Here is a 15,938-nt window from a genome sequence, read left to right as displayed (position 1 = left end):
GAATTTAATTTCAATTTCTTGAAGCAACTCGATATGGTTGTTGGAGTAACGTTGTTCCATGCATTATTCAATAAATTTGCAGCATCCAATATCGATATAGACTCGGTAAGTTTCTGTTCTCTTTGACTGATCAGATGTAGAACTAGAAATCTTTTATAAAATCCTTTCAAACTCTTGATTATACCTACGTCCATTGGTTGTAAAATTGATGTTGCATTGGGAAGCAAAAACACTAGCTTATGTTGGACAAATTTTTAATCTTGGGATATGCAAGACAGTTATCAACTAACAATAAAATATTTTTCATATTTTTGAATAGCTCCTTATTCCAATCATTTACGTATTGCCGAAAAATATCCGAAGTCATCCAGGCTTTCTTGTTTGCAGTGTAATCCACAGGAAGTTTCCTTACATTTTTCAAACAGCGAGGGGTTTTAACGATTTTCTGATAACAAACATTTTTTTTTTTATCAGTTCCTGTCATTTGCACATACGAGCACTGTCAAGCGATCCTTTGATTTTTTTTCCACCAACACATTTTTCCCCTTTGAATTTAAATGCATTGTCACATGTCAAATTATAAAAAAAGTCCTGTTTCATCAGCATTGTAGATGTCTTCGTCATTGAAATCTTTCCTGATTACTGCCCAAACACGGTCAATCCATTCATTTGCCATTACTGGAATTGTAGATCGAGATTCTCCAATAATTTTTGCATAAATGATATTATGTCGGTTTTTAAATTGATCCATCCAATCATTGTTACACACAAAATCATCGCATCCAAATTGTTTTGCAAATTTTTCCACTTGAGCCTTCAGAATGTTCAGTGGAGTCCCTCAGGATTTGGTCCCCATTAGTGGAGTCCCCAGGTTGGGCCCATTGTTGTTTTTGGTATTTATCAATGATATTGACGAAGGTATATAAGGGTTAATGTCTAAATTTGCAGACGATACGAAGGATGGCAGGGTTGTTAATGACAGTAATGATAGTACGTTACTGCAACAGGATCTAGAAAAGTTGGGCAGATGGGTTGAGAGGTGGCAACTGAAGTTTAACATTGACAAATATAAAGTACTGCATATGGGTAGCAGTAACTCCAGATTAATGTATAAACTGGGTGGTACTGCACTCAGGGTAGTGGAGAATGAAAAACACCTGGGGGTAATTGTGCAGTCAGATATGAAGTTTTCTGAGCAGTGCAGACAATCTTCAAGAATAGCTCGTGGTGTCTTATCAATGATATACAGGAATTTTGCTAGCAGGGATAAGGGCGTTATTGTCCTCTTGAATACTGTGTATACAGGTCTGGAGGCCTCATTTTAGGAAAGATGTAGACCTGCTGGAACAAGTACAGAGAAGGGCAACGAGATTGGCATTGGTTGGTGTTAGCAAGAAAGGCTTAAGTTCTGCAGATTTCAGCTTCTGGAGACTAGGCAACTGCGTGGTGATCTAATTGAGATGTATAAGGCCTTGACTGGATTGAGCAAGCTCAGTGCTAATGGGATTCTTCCTCTTGCTCAGATTACTCACCTGAGGGGGCATAAATTAAAATTGAGAAAAGACAATTGTAGAATAGATGTGCAGAAATTCACCTTTAGCCAGCAGGTGGTTGATAGTTGGAACAAACTTCTGTCTGTTGTAGAAGAATTAGACAAACATTTGGAATGAATGGATGGGTGAAATGGGAATGTTTTTTTTTTTTTTTTTTTTTTTTTTGGCTGATGCTATATAAGCTTGCTTTCTTGTATCATATGCCTCTACCAGTGCTTTTTTTGTAAAAAAATAGGTGCCGGTACTCATTCTTTGCTATCAGGAAAAGTTCTGTGCAGGCACGCAGTGGGCGTGAGCCATGCCAGCTGCTTCCGTCTGTTAAGGAGATCACATGACACTGGGCGGAGTCAGCACCTGTCAATCACGGCCGTATCGCTAGCAGTCGGAACGCTGTACCCGATACTGAATCTCGACCATTAATTTTATTAACACACAGTTTATTAAGCATATTATACAAGTACAGCTAGGCCTTGCATAACGCGAGTTCGATTAACGCGATATTTAGTTAACGCTATTTGAAAAATGATACCACTTTTCACAATGCAAATTTCCACTTAACGCGATCTTTTTTTTTTTTTTTTTTTTTTTTTTTATGCGATAGTTGAAAAAGATTTGAATCACGCGTTAAGCTTACTGCGAGTCGTATGGTTAATAAACAAACGTTTGCCTGCTGCCCGCCTCGGTGTGTTCCATCAACCATCGGAAGAAGACGTGTTTATCTCCTGCTAATAAAGTCAATGCAGGCTTGCATTTAAAAATTCAAATTTTTAAATGAGCCAGATGAAAATGTTACCGCGAAGGAGATAACGGTAAAAGAATTAGATGAAATCTTTCGTATCGCATAGAACCTCAAACAAAAGGTTTGGTGTTCTCTGCGATATTTATTTCGCCAGGGCCCAGAGAAGATTGCTGTCGGCTATCGGAAATTGATTGATGAAAAGAGAAAGTCAACACTGTTCAAATATTTCCGCAACAGTAATTTCTTCATTGTGTATTTTATGTCAGAGGTTCCCAAAGTTTCTCGGTTCACGGCACCTTTAATGTCTCAGTAATTTTTTCAAGGCGCACCCAGACCAAAAGAAATACCTAACAGTTTCATTTAGTAGTTAGATCCAAACAACTTAATAAGAAATGCTGAAACTGTGAACTACCTCGAGCTAGTAGTTTGTGCGGTGTCCGACAGATGTCGAGTATCGCTGTGTTTCCCTCGAAAATTTAAAATATTCTGTGGTGCACAGTTTAAGAACCGCTGTTTTATGCAATAAACATTTAATTACATAATTATTTTCATTATCTTTTACATTATATACAGTTAAAAAGTTATTTAAAAGGTATTTTTAATATTCTTTATGGACCTTCCAGAAGGTCAAGGACCAATTATAATTTTTCCTATTGGTTATGATATTCGATTAACGTGTTTCTGTTTTGCGTGATATTCTCGCGGGATGAATTAATCGCGTTAATCAAGGCCCGCCTGTACATAAAAAATAAGTCAAAGGTGAGTCTTATTTAATAAATAAAAAATAATAAGTAAAATATAAAAATAAGTAAAAATAATTTCATAATGAAGTTTTGGTTGAGATTCAGAAACGGGTACCCCTTCCAGACTGCTAGCGATACGGCCGTGATTGACGGGTGCTGACTCCACCCATTGTCACGTGATCTCCTTAATAGATGGAAACAGCTGGCATGGTTGACATGCACTGTGTGCCAGCCATGTCACACGCTGTTAAAAAAGGTGCCTGTACGCCGTACCGTTGCGTACCGCCACAGAAAAAAGCCCCGGCCTCTACTAATGCTAAGATTGGACTGTCTATTGAAAATCCAGCATTTATTTGTGTGGTGAACCATTCAAGCAGTGCTTCATCATTTGTAATCTCACACTTTCTAATTTTTTTTTTTCAGTTATGTTCTTTTCTAGTGCCGATATGTAAACATCTTTATTCTTCCACAATATCAATACACTTTAAGAGGACAAAGAAAACTTTTTACACACTTCAATATTTTTTGCGCCACATTTAACTCATGAATCATTTCGACTTTTTCACCACTTGAGAGACACTTTCTTTTGTTAGTAGACATGTTTCTGAAGGAAGGGTTCATTTCTAACTGATTTTACTTTAAAATGATAAAGTGATCTGCATACAAAGTTCTTAGATGCCTGAAATGCATACAGCGTTCTTAGAGGTCCTGAAATGCATACAAAGTTCTTAGAAGTCCCATTTCCAAAATTTTTAGAAGCCCTGAAATAAATTTATGGTTTGGTGAATACAAGAGAATCTGTAAGTAGGGTAATGGGACAAGTGGAACGCCAATGCACTATTCTGGCCACTAATTCGATGCGATGCAGGTGGTCATAAAAGCTAAGTCGCCCTTTTCATTTTCGTCTGTTCCAAGAATTGGGTTTTTTCCGATTACTCAAGCAGTTGAGAATGTTTGCATAGTTACCAAAATTTGTTCAGTATATCCATGTAGTACGCTCGTTATAACAGTGAGCGATTGTATGGGAATACATGTAAATTAAATTTGTTATGGTGTTTTGCTCATTACAGCCGTGATCACATTATTTCCTTGCTCATTATAACCAAGTTCGACTATATATATATATTCGTGAACTGGCTGAACATCCTATCAGAATTATGGTCCGAGGTTGGAAGACTAGTAATTATGTCAGTTGTGGAGTTTGAAGACTCAAAATTTTGGAAGGAACAATGAATACAAAAATAAAATTGCAATCAAATATTGGAAAAAACTAGAGATCTCTTTGGAAATGAAATGGATTTATCAGGATCACAATGCTCTGTGCCATTGGCAGTGAGTGTACAGAGGTGGATGGCAGCTAAATTACGAAGGTGGAATGCCCTGGACAATCACAGACCTTTATCCTATAGGAAATTTTTGGTTTAACATTAGAACCACTACAACAGTGAATTTTAACATTTGCCCTTTAAATTGTTCTAGTTTTGCAGCCCTTTTTTAACTACAGAAGTGTGAGGTCATGACATTTTCTAACTTTCCATTAACTTATAGCATGCACATTTGCAAATAATTTTGCACATTTTTCTTTTAAATTTTAGCATTAGCATTAGCATTAGCATTAGTAGAGGCATTTGATGCAAGAAAGCAAGCTTATGCAGCATCAGCCAAAAAAAAAAAAAAAAAAAAAAAGTAACATAAATAAATAAAAATAACCATTTCCACTTCACCCCTCTGTTCGTTCGAAATACCTGTCCAGCTGAGCCTTAAACTTATTTAGGCTATCAACTTCCACGACAAGGGATGGAAGTCTGTTCCACCCACCAACCACCCGCTGGCTAAAGGCAAATTTCCGCACATCTATCCTACATCTGTCTTTCCTCAATTTGAATTTATGCCCTCTCAGGTGATTTTTCTGAGCTAGAGGAAGAATCCCATCAGCATTGAGCATGCTCAAACCATTCAAGGCTTTGTACACCTCTATCAGATCACCCCGCTGGTGCCTAGTTTCCAGACACTGTAATTTGCAAAACTTAAGCCTTTCTTCGTAAGAGAACCCCTTTGTCCCATTCACCAATCTAGTTGCCCTTCTCTGTACTCGTTCCAGCAGCTCTACATCCTTCCTGAAATGAGGCCTCCAGGCCTGTATACAGTACTCTAGGTGTGGCCTGACCATTGCCTTATACAAGGGAATAATCACCTCCTTATCCCTGCTAGAAAAATTCCTATATATCATTGACAATACACCATGAGATACTCTTGCAGCTCGTCTGCACTGCTCAGAGAACTTCATATCTGCCTGCACCACCACTCCCAGGTCCCTTTCATTCTCTACCACTGTCAGTGTAGTACCACAGAGTTGATACGTTGCTCTGGGGTTGCTGTTTCCCATATGTAGTACTTTACATTTGTCAATGTTAAACTTCATTTGCCACCTCGAAGCCCATCTGCTCAACCTTTCCAAATCCTGTTGCAGCAGCATAGTGTCAGTAGTGTCCTTGACAACCCTGCCAACCTTCGTATCGTCTGCAAACTTGGACATTAAGCCTGATATACCATCATCAATATCATTTATAAATACAGAAAACAATAAAGGCCCCAATACTGAACCCTGAGGGACTCCACTAATAACATTAGTCCACGATGAGCAGTGTCCATTGATTACCACTCTCTGTCTTCTCCCCCTCAACCACCCCTTTATCCATAGCAGCAACTTGCCTCCAATGCCACACTGCTCCAATTTGTGCAGCAGTCTTCCATGTGCAACAGTATCAAAAGCCTTTCTAAGATCCAAGTATATAATATCAAAGTTATTCCCTGCTATGTTCTATACCTAAAACTGCTATAGCTGTTAGTTTGATTGTTTGTAAACTTCAAACAGATTATACATTGTATAACCTGTTTGAATATGTATAGGAATAAGTATAAAAAAAAAATCCAATAAAATTAGTTAAGTTTTATACAGTTATAAACTTATACAGTTTATACAGTTATAAATGCAAAAACTCAAGTTTTTGCATTTATCTACCTTGTGGCAAACAATTGTGATTTGAATCATTCTATGGTTTGTGCGAGTACATGCTCAGATGGGTATGTCTGCATGTCTGTGCATGCCATTCAGGTCTGAGTGTGTTTAGGAGTCACTACTATGTATTGCTGCAGTGTGCCATTTTAGCTTAGTTTGGGTGAAACTTTATATGTGGAAAGGTATTTCAACAATTTTTATGTTGCTAATTTGATTGCATTACTAAAATGTGGTGATCCTGTGGTCTTACCCAAGGGCAATTTCAAAAATGTCTAGAGGAATTAGAAAAGCTATCTGAAAATGAGTCTCGAGAGGAGAGTGGAGATGAATTTAGAGAAGAAGAAAGTTATGAATGGATTCCTAATGAAAGAGGGCAAGGAATCTAGTAGTAGTGAAAATAATACTTCTAATCCTTGTACATAAAGTAATACTGTAGGTGATAATACATATGATCATAATTGTAAGAACTATATGTGTCTATCAGTGGGTAGTAAACATACTCAAAATCTGGGTACATATGGGAAGTTATAAAATCTGGCAGTCGTTCAGCTGGACGTGTACTACAAAGGAACACAATTCACATTAACCCTGGGCCAACTCCTTATGCAAGACGAAATGTGTGCATGAATTCTACGGTAAGTGTGTTTTGTTTATTTGTAGACACTTCAATGATAAAACATGCAGAACTGCACTGAAATCGAAGCACGAAGACAATTGAAGAATAATTGATCTACATCCTTTTAAGAACTTGATGCTTTTATCACTGTGCTTTTATCTTGCAGAGCATATGGTGCTAGAAATTTAGAACAGGATAGTTTGTGATCAACTGTATGGGGGTCTCAATATTTTCATGATATAATGTCATGTAACAGTTTTCGTGAGATTAAGTGGTTCATAAGATTCAACTATATAATATCGGTGCGTAGATACACCATAGACAACTCTTAAAAAACTACAAAGTAGTTGTTGTGGGCATCATTTGCTCTTTCTCATATTGTGCTCTGCCTTCACGATGAGTTGCCATGATATTGCACTACCTCAAATAAGTAACGCTTCCCTAATAGAGAAGACTATTGTTACTTATTCTCAGTGAGTACCACCACCCAGACATGTTTCAAGGCTATTGGCCTATCATCGGTGGGTGGGCAGGTACCCTAGTATTGCAGACATGACGACCCAGTTGTGAAGATAATCACACAATATGAGAGATGCCAAAAGGTGTTTTGTACACACCGATATTATATAGATATTAAACTCTTAATGTATTATGCCTTGTGTATTTAATTATTTTAAATATTGTCTTATACACCTTTTGGCATCTCTCATATTGTGTGATTATCTTCACAACTGGGTCGTCATGTCTGCAATACTAGGGTACCTGCCTACCCACTGATGATAGGCCAATAGCCTTGAAACATGTCTGGGTGGTGGTATTCACTGAGAATAAGTAACAATAGTCTTCTCTATTAGGGAAGCGTTATTATGCTTCCCTAATAATTATTGCAATATTATGGCAACTCGTCGTGAAGGCAGAGCACAATATGAGAAAGAGCAAATGATGCCCACAACAACTACTTTGTAGTTTTTTAAGAGTTGTCTATGGTGTATCTACACACCAATATTATATAGATATTAAACTCTTAATGTATTATGCCTTGTGCATTTAATTATTTTAAATAAGATTCAACATATGTTCTTCGTGGTAGGAGCATCTAGGAAATGATAAATTTTCTTTAGCTTCAGAAATATGGTGCAAATTTATTTACATCTATAAGGCTTGCTATATACTTGGAAAAAACATTACAATAGATGAGCAACTATTTCCAACTAAAGCTAGATGCCAGTTCACCCAGTATATGGTCAGTAAACCTGACAAGTTTGGTATAAAGATTTGGTTGGCAGCTGAATATCTACTGAATGGCTTTCCTTATTTGGGGAAAGATGATATGCATCCAGCTAGTCAACCACTTTCTGAACATATCATCTTAAAACTAATTAAGGGAAGCATTTTTTAATCAAGGTAGAAAACTTACCACTGATAACTTTATCAGTTTTGAATTGGCAAAGAAATTAGTCCAAAAAAAACATGACTATAGTGGGAACTGTGAATTGTGCTCATAAAGAAGTTCCAACATCCATAAAAAAATAAGGTGACAGAATTATATTCCACTTCAGTTTTCAAACTAGATGATTGCCCTCTGATGAATTATCAGGCCAAAGCAAATAAAAATGTCATAATCTTGAGTACACTTCATACAAGTATTGCAATAAGTAATGGTACAAAGAAGAGCTTGACACAGTATAATATTACATTGAAACAAAGTACAGGGTTGGTATTTTAGACCAAATGGCTAAAAAATATTCGACAAAAGCAGGTTCACACAGCTGGCCGGCTCACATCTCTTATATATTAGATGTTGCAGTAATCAATGCTTGGATTATTTATAATGAAGTGACAGGGAAAGTTAGGAGGAGAAGAGATTTTATGTTGAATTTAGCTGAAGAATTTAGAAAAGAATATATATATGAGAGGTAATCATTTAATTTACAGACTGCTGCAAGAACTTTCCATAACTGCTACTACAGGCGTGCTCCCTGATCGCTGTTGAGCGGACTACATTTGTGTATGCCGGTACTTGTTGAGCTAGTATTGCATGAAGAGAGTTTTTTAGCTGCATGTCACTGACAATCGTTTTGAAGCAAGTATCATGTTGGACCTACAGATTGAACAGCATTACATGATTCATTACTGTGTCAGATTTGATCGTGTTTGGCATAAAGGTCTTCTAAACAAGCTACCATCTTATGGTTTTCCAACTGTTTTTTGTAATTGGTTATCCAGTTTTCTCTCTGACTGCTCACTGAAGGTGATGGTAGATGGTTCTCTGTCTTCTAAATTCTCCACTAATGCTGGTGTTCCCAAGGTTCAGTTCTTTCCCCCACTCTTTTCCTCTTGAAAACTATCCACAGTTTTGCTGATGATAGCACATTGCATTCCACTTTCCAGTTTCAGAAACTTTGCCCTGCTCAATTAGCTTCAACTTCTCGAATATCCGCTACCAATTCCTTAAATGCCGATCTCCAGGTAATTCTCCAGCGGGGCAAAGACAACTTAGTTGATTTCAATCCTTCTGAAACTCAGTCCTGTCTTATATCTCGTAAAAAGGATTCTTCTGCTCCAATGCTTATCTTTGGTGACACTCGAATTTCTAGGCAAGATGATATATCTCTTTTGGGGATTACCCTGACTTCTTATCTTTCTTGGCACAAGCACATTACAAATATTTCTTCCTCTGCATCTAAAAAATTCAGTTTTCTCTTTCACTCTTGCCGTTACTTTTCTTCCAAACAGCTGTTCAGTCTGTACAAATCACAAATCCACCCTACCATGGAATATTGTTCCCACATCTGGGGCGGTGCCCCTAAAACCTCTCTCAGGTTTTCTAGAATCCATTTAGATGAGGGCAGTTAGGTTAATTAATGATTCAACTCTAATAGCATCTCTCCACTCTCTGTCTCATCGATGTACTGTTTCTGCTGCATGCCTTTTCTACAAATACTTCTAGTTCTTCTAATTTTTTTTTTGTTCTTCTGAATTGGCTTCTATAATTCCCGCTCTGTCTTTCAAAACAGTCTGAACACATGCTGCCATCAGCCAATATCCATTTACAGTCCAACTTCAAACTCACAGAACCAACTTTTCATTTTCCTTGTTTATTCATTCAACTGCCGTTTTCTGGAACAACCTTCCTTCATACGTATTTCTTGAAAATTACTGTCTACAGAAGTTCAAGTCTAATATCAACAAATATCTTCTTTTGTCTTCTCAACCTACAACCCATGCATGGTACTAAGTATTGTAGGTTCTAATACCTCATGTTCGACATTTTCATTAAAAAAAAAAAAAAGCATCGGAAACAGTTAGAGATGAATAAAGCATATGGTAATGAGTTTCTTTGTAGTACGGCCGTATTCCGGTGTGACCGAACTTTCCAGTGTGAAATGTTTTCTCAATCAAGACAATGCGAGGCCCCATATGGCTAATATTGTGCAGGCAGGATCACTGCCATAGGTGCAGAGATTCTGCCATATCCCTCTTATTTACTGGATTTCTTCCTGTTTCCACATCTGAAGAAAGCTCTGAAAGGCAAGCATTTCACATCTGACACGATGCTCATAGAGCCACAATGGAAGCACATCTCAGTCTTTCGAAAAATGGCTTACAGGAAATTTAATGTGTGGGTATGACAGCATTAAAAGTGTGTAAAGTTCAAGGGAGAGTATTCTGAGAAGGAGAAATCCACAGAAGATTCAGATGATGACAGTTAAGATAAGATCTTGCACCTGTCCACAAATTAAATGCTCACTCCTCGTAGATTCACGAAAGGAGCAGCTTAAGCAAGTAACTATAGTGGCCGTGTAAAACCTCTCAAAAGGCATAGATGCCAAATTAGGTGATGCAAGGCAAACAAAACTACAGAAATGTACACTGTGTGTTAAAAGTATGTACATAGAAAGTGCACAGGAACTGTTGAAAAAAACTGTTGTTTGTTTAAATTGTGCAAATTAATTTTTAAACATCAGTTTATTTTCTAGACAAAAAAGTTTTGTGTTGTGTTTATGGTAATACCCATAAAAATACTACAGTACTTTTATGGGTATTACCATAGCACAATATATGCACTGTTGCCAGTTACTTTATATCAATGCTTATAATAGAATGTTGAAAGCACAACTTAAAAGTCTATTTTATGCACAGCGGTTAAAATTACCGGCAATGGTGCTAGCTGTTCTAGTGTTAAAATTGGTTATGGAATTTTGAAGGAGTAAACATGAATTAATTGAAGCACTGTTGTTTTCTTTTACTAAATTGCTTATTAGCAGTTTAGTAAAAGAAATTAAAAAAAGTACTGTAGTATTTGCTGGCTTGTAGTACAGTAATACCCGACTTACGCGAACTCGGAGTTACGCGGTTCTTGATTTTTTCGTTTGGCGCTGTTGCCCACTATCTTCAAGGTCGTTTTTCATATGTTATCGATATCCGGTGCGACGGCGGAGATTGAGAGCGAAAGATGAACAAAATTCAACTTTGCTGCTTTTATGTTTTTTATATCAGTGAAGGGGAAACACATTTCACCATAATAACGTAAAAACCAACACAATTCCAGCTATCGGTATAATCGCAAATGCAATTAGATCGAGTTTACTACCAGTTTATAACAGATTTCACTAGCAGAAACGCAACTGGATTTTTATTGTTTTATGGTAGTAACCCCTAGAAATGTGAGGTGTTAATAGTGTATCTCTGCCTTTATGGTGTTGTTTATTCAGTTGCTACATGCGCGCAGCTTTGTTTATGCGTATCAAGCGTGCTCCTCATTTTGTAATTGTGCTTTATTCCCTAAAAATGAGCAAAATACTTAATTAAAAGGTGTGAAAAGGAAGCGTCCTGGTGAAGACACTGCAGATTCAGAGAGAAAAAGAAAAGCAATTATCGATAAACAGAGGCGGACTGGATCAAAAATTCTTACCCGGGAAAATTTATAGTGGCCTCACACTATGGTTTATGGCCAAAATCACACTGGCCCACCGGGGTTTCCCCGGTAAGTCCGCCTCTGTCGATAGAGAAAAAATATGAAATTGTGAAACGCTTTGAGCGAAATGAAAGACCATGTGATATTGCACGTGCTACAGGCCTAAATGAAGCAACGGCGAAAAGCACATGACAATTGCAAACTTGACAGGTTGAAAATTGAAAAGGGCTCAATTGTAAAGGGCTTAAAAATTTTAGAAAACATAGACTCGAACGAAGAACGCGTTATAGCTACAAAGCAAGGAATAAAAAAATTATTAGCTTGCTACGAAGAAATTCTGCGTGAAAAAAAGGAACGCGCTGTGTCGTCAGACGAATTTGTTAGATTTTATGAAGCCATCGACATCGAAATAACTTTTTAACGTAAGTCATTTGTTTTTTTAATACATATTTTGTATTAATATGTATAAAGAACTGCAATTTTATTAATATTTTTCTTCTAAACTAGTGTTTTTGTTAGTCCTTGGTCCCAATTAAGCAAAATTTATATGTATTTATATGCAAAGTTGTACCCCGACTTACGTGATTTTTTGTCGGACCCACCTATCGCGTAACTTAGGGGTATTACTGTATATGCAGAAAATAAAGCATTTTTTTGTTTTCAAAAAAATTTTTTTTTTTGTTGACTGAAACTAGATTATCTTACAGTATACACTATTGAACAGTTTTTGAACCACATTTAAAAACCCATTGATTAATTAATTAAAGTTGAAGCATATTTACGGTTAGTATAAGAATTTCCTTCAGAATGAATAATATCAATAGTATAAAAATTAAAAATTTATGTTTATAAGTTGGAATGTTCAGAAATTTTGTCATTACTGTAACACTGGTCAACACATAAAATGTTACTTCTTTGGTAGTTATTGGCGCATCGGCTTCTGTGGCCATAATGCACCTCCCAAGGTTTTTGCAGTACTTTGATCCAAGCCCGAGGCGCGATTCGAACCAGCGACCTTTAGGTTGCCAGGCAGGTGCTTTACCCACCCGGCTAGCCCGGTCGGCATAAAATGTTACAAAAACGAAAATACCCAATCTTGACTAATTTCATGCTGCTGAACACGAAAATCACATTAAAATTTGTCGATTGGCTCTTGTTTTCGAATTACAGTTGGGATTTCATATTAGTGAGTTACTCTACATTATCAACTGTGGCTCTCAGCAAAATGCATGGCAACACTGCTGTTTCAGTAGCACCATGCTCTTATCACGATTGGCATCTCTCACCTCGCTCTGCATCACATGATAAATTGTCGCCTCAAATGTGTCTTCAACCCTGTTGCAGTAATCCTGGAATATGCTAGGTACTGGGTGATTTGTTCTCAGTATGTAATGGGAGTTCTCTGTGAGATTCCTACTTTTTTGCGAAGTATTTGTTTGTGTAAGATTAATATGCCCCGTAATTGTGGGAATATTGAGTCCGGATGACTTCTGCTACGTATGTGGAGAAGTCATGTTAGCTTCAAGAAAGTGTCCCTTAACTCGAGCCATAAAAAAGGCCTACTTCTTGTACTTTGGGTGTAAAGTAGGCGATCAGGACAAGAACTGAGCTCCACACATATGCTGCACTACCTGTTCATCAAACTCAATGCATGGGTGAATTGAAAAGTACGTTTTATGCCTTTCGCAGTGCCCATGATATGGAGAGAGCCAACAATCATATCACAGACTGTTATTTCTGTATGGCGCCTATTAGAAAAGGGATGATACTAAAGAAAAAGTGGACAGTGACGTACCCAAATATGCCATCTGCAATTCGTGCTGTGCCTCACGGTGAATTACTACCTATTCCTGAACCACCCAACTGTTTTTTTTATACATCTGATGAAGATGAAGACACTGATGAACATCAACTTGATGTACACAAAGAAGTTCAGCAGCCGTCTATGTCAAGGAATCCGTTTTTTTGAAACTTTTATCCTTCTGAACCACATAAGATCACAGAAAGTGAGCTTAATGACCTCATCAGGATTTCAAACTGCCGAAGAATAAGGTAGAGCTTTTGGCCTCGAGGCTACAACAGTGCAATTTTCTAAATCATTCTGTGAAAGTGACATTTCGTACTTGAAATAAAGACTATGATAAATTCTATCAAACAGAAGGTGAACTCGCTGTTTGTAAGGATGTTGATGGTCATGGCAGCAATGAACGCGAGGCACCTATTTATAGATGCTTCTACAGTTAGCTTTGTTTTGTTTGGTTTTTAGGAGCATTAGCAACTAAGGCCATATTGCTCCAGGGATATGCGGCGGTCATTCCCTGACCTTTCCTCATCCTCCATATTTGGTGGTCATGGGCTCGAACCCTGGTCTAATCACTGCTGCTCCTGCCCACCTGGCTACAGAAGCGCCTCTACAGTTAGCCTCAAGACTGTGTTATTACACAATGGAAATATGCGACCTTCAATATCTCTTGCATATGCCATCCACAAAAAGAAACATAAGCAAACATGGAGAACATCCTCTTAGGTATATGCTATCAGAAATATGAGTGGTGATTTAGAGATAATCACCATTTTATTAGGACTACAAAAGTGTTATGCTAAGTGTTGCTGCTTTCTTTGCGAGTGGGAAAGTTGTGCCAAGGATATGCACTACGAGAAGAGGAGTTGGCCTGAACGAAAATCATTAACACCTGGAATGAAGAATGTAGCATTTGAACCTCTGGTAGATTCAAATAAAGTTTTGCTTCCACTACTCCACATCAAACTGGGGCTCGTGAAAACTTTTGTGAAGACTTTGGAAGTGAACAGTCCTGCATTCACATACTTTCAAAAGAATTCCCAAGACTTAGTACATAGTGTGCATAGTATTAGGGTCAGGCGCCACCTGTGGTTTCCCACATCTGCACCATATGTTTGCTGTGAAGGAATACAGTACTACTGTAAATGCCTGAAAAGTGTTGTGTGCTGTATATGACATATTGCGTTAGGTTCTGTTGTGTGTCCTGGCATTTGGCCGCAGGGCCCCTGGTGTCAAGGTAGATGTTTTCTTTGGTCCCCAAATAAGGCAACCTTTCAAAGATGAAAGTCGAATGTGTTTCGACTTTCATCTTTGAAAGTTCGAATGTGTCTTTAGTGATAGCGAGAAATCAGCATGGAAAGTCTTTTCAAAATGTTTCGCTGGTTTTATAGGAAATGTTAAAGGTGGCAACTACAGGCAGCTTGTAGAAGATCTCATTGCTTCTTATGAAAAATGGGGGTGGCATTGAAGATGCATTTCTTGCACTCATACCTGAATTTCTTCCTGCCAAAATGTGGTGCCATCATTGATGAACATGGTGAGTGCTTCCCTCAAGGCATCGCAGCAATGGAACAAAGATACAAAAGCAAAGTGTCGCCATCTTAGCCGATTGTTGTTGGATGGTGAAAAGGGATGCTCCCGAAGCTGAATACAAGCGAAAGGCAAAAAGGTCCCGTGTTTGATAGCTGTGTTCATAGCTATGTCTTACTGCTATATAAATAAAAAATACCTTGTATAAATATTAAAAAAAAAAACTAATTTTTTCGAAAACAAGAGCCAATCTGCCATTTAAGCACTATTTCTGTGTTTAGCACCCAAAAGCATATAAAGTAACTACATTACAAGATATGACCCAAAATTTGTTGTTCAGTGTAATCATAGCACTTTTAGCAGCATGTTGTAACATGATATATAAGGATGATTAAAACAGTTTCTTGTTGGTTTGAATAATAGATGAATAAATAGTGATAAGTGTGAATTGTGTGTTATATACACATACATATCAATATACATAATCATATTATACATTAATTAATTTTACAGATGCTATTGATGATGGTAGTGGTGGTGGTATTAATAAAGACCAGTCACTTACTAAAGTATTGACTTTTCTCTATCAGCTTGTTGATGGAGTGGCTGACAGTAGCTATGGAATTAATGTAGCACAGCTAGCTGGCATAGCTAGTGATTTGCTAATGAAAGCTCAGTTTAAATCAAGTGAACTTGAAAACTATATCCAGGAAAACAGGTAATACAAATTTCTCTAAATTAAATTATAAAGACTCCAGTTTTGATTATTAATTATGTAATAAGCAGTATGTAATTATTTTTGCCTTTGATGTAAAATTATTTGACATTTTAATACAATATAGCAAAATCTGTAGATAAGTAGTTAGTTTCATAAATTTCACTATATAAGTATTTCATAGTTCTTTTAAATATTCAGTTTTTAATAATGCAGCCAAGTGGTCAAGTTCAGGAATCACATGCATTTGTGTTGACTGTGGTTTGAGTCCCACTTGACTGTTAAGTATGGTAAAGATTGTATT

At 37.3% G+C, this 15,938-nt stretch overlaps 1 protein-coding gene across 1 annotated transcript in view; it reads left to right on the top strand.

Moving 5' to 3' along the window:
* Nucleotides 1-15,938, top strand: part of LOC150091578 (DNA mismatch repair protein Msh3-like) — a 274,897-nt gene that overhangs the window by 230,449 nt on the left and 28,510 nt on the right. The window contains exon 19 of the mRNA XM_090369011.1: nt 15,433-15,637. Within this exon, the coding sequence (XP_090225137.1) occupies nt 15,433-15,637 (205 nt within the window). The remainder of the gene's footprint in view (nt 1-15,432; nt 15,638-15,938) is intronic.

This window comes from Mastigoproctus giganteus, chromosome 1 (genome assembly GCF_048544385.1).
Source record: "Mastigoproctus giganteus isolate SK-2022 chromosome 1, ASM4854438v1, whole genome shotgun sequence".
Lineage (NCBI taxonomy): Eukaryota > Metazoa > Arthropoda > Arachnida > Uropygi > Thelyphonidae > Mastigoproctus > Mastigoproctus giganteus.
Note: the sequence above shows the minus strand (reverse complement) of the source record. Positions and strands in the feature narration are given on the sequence as shown.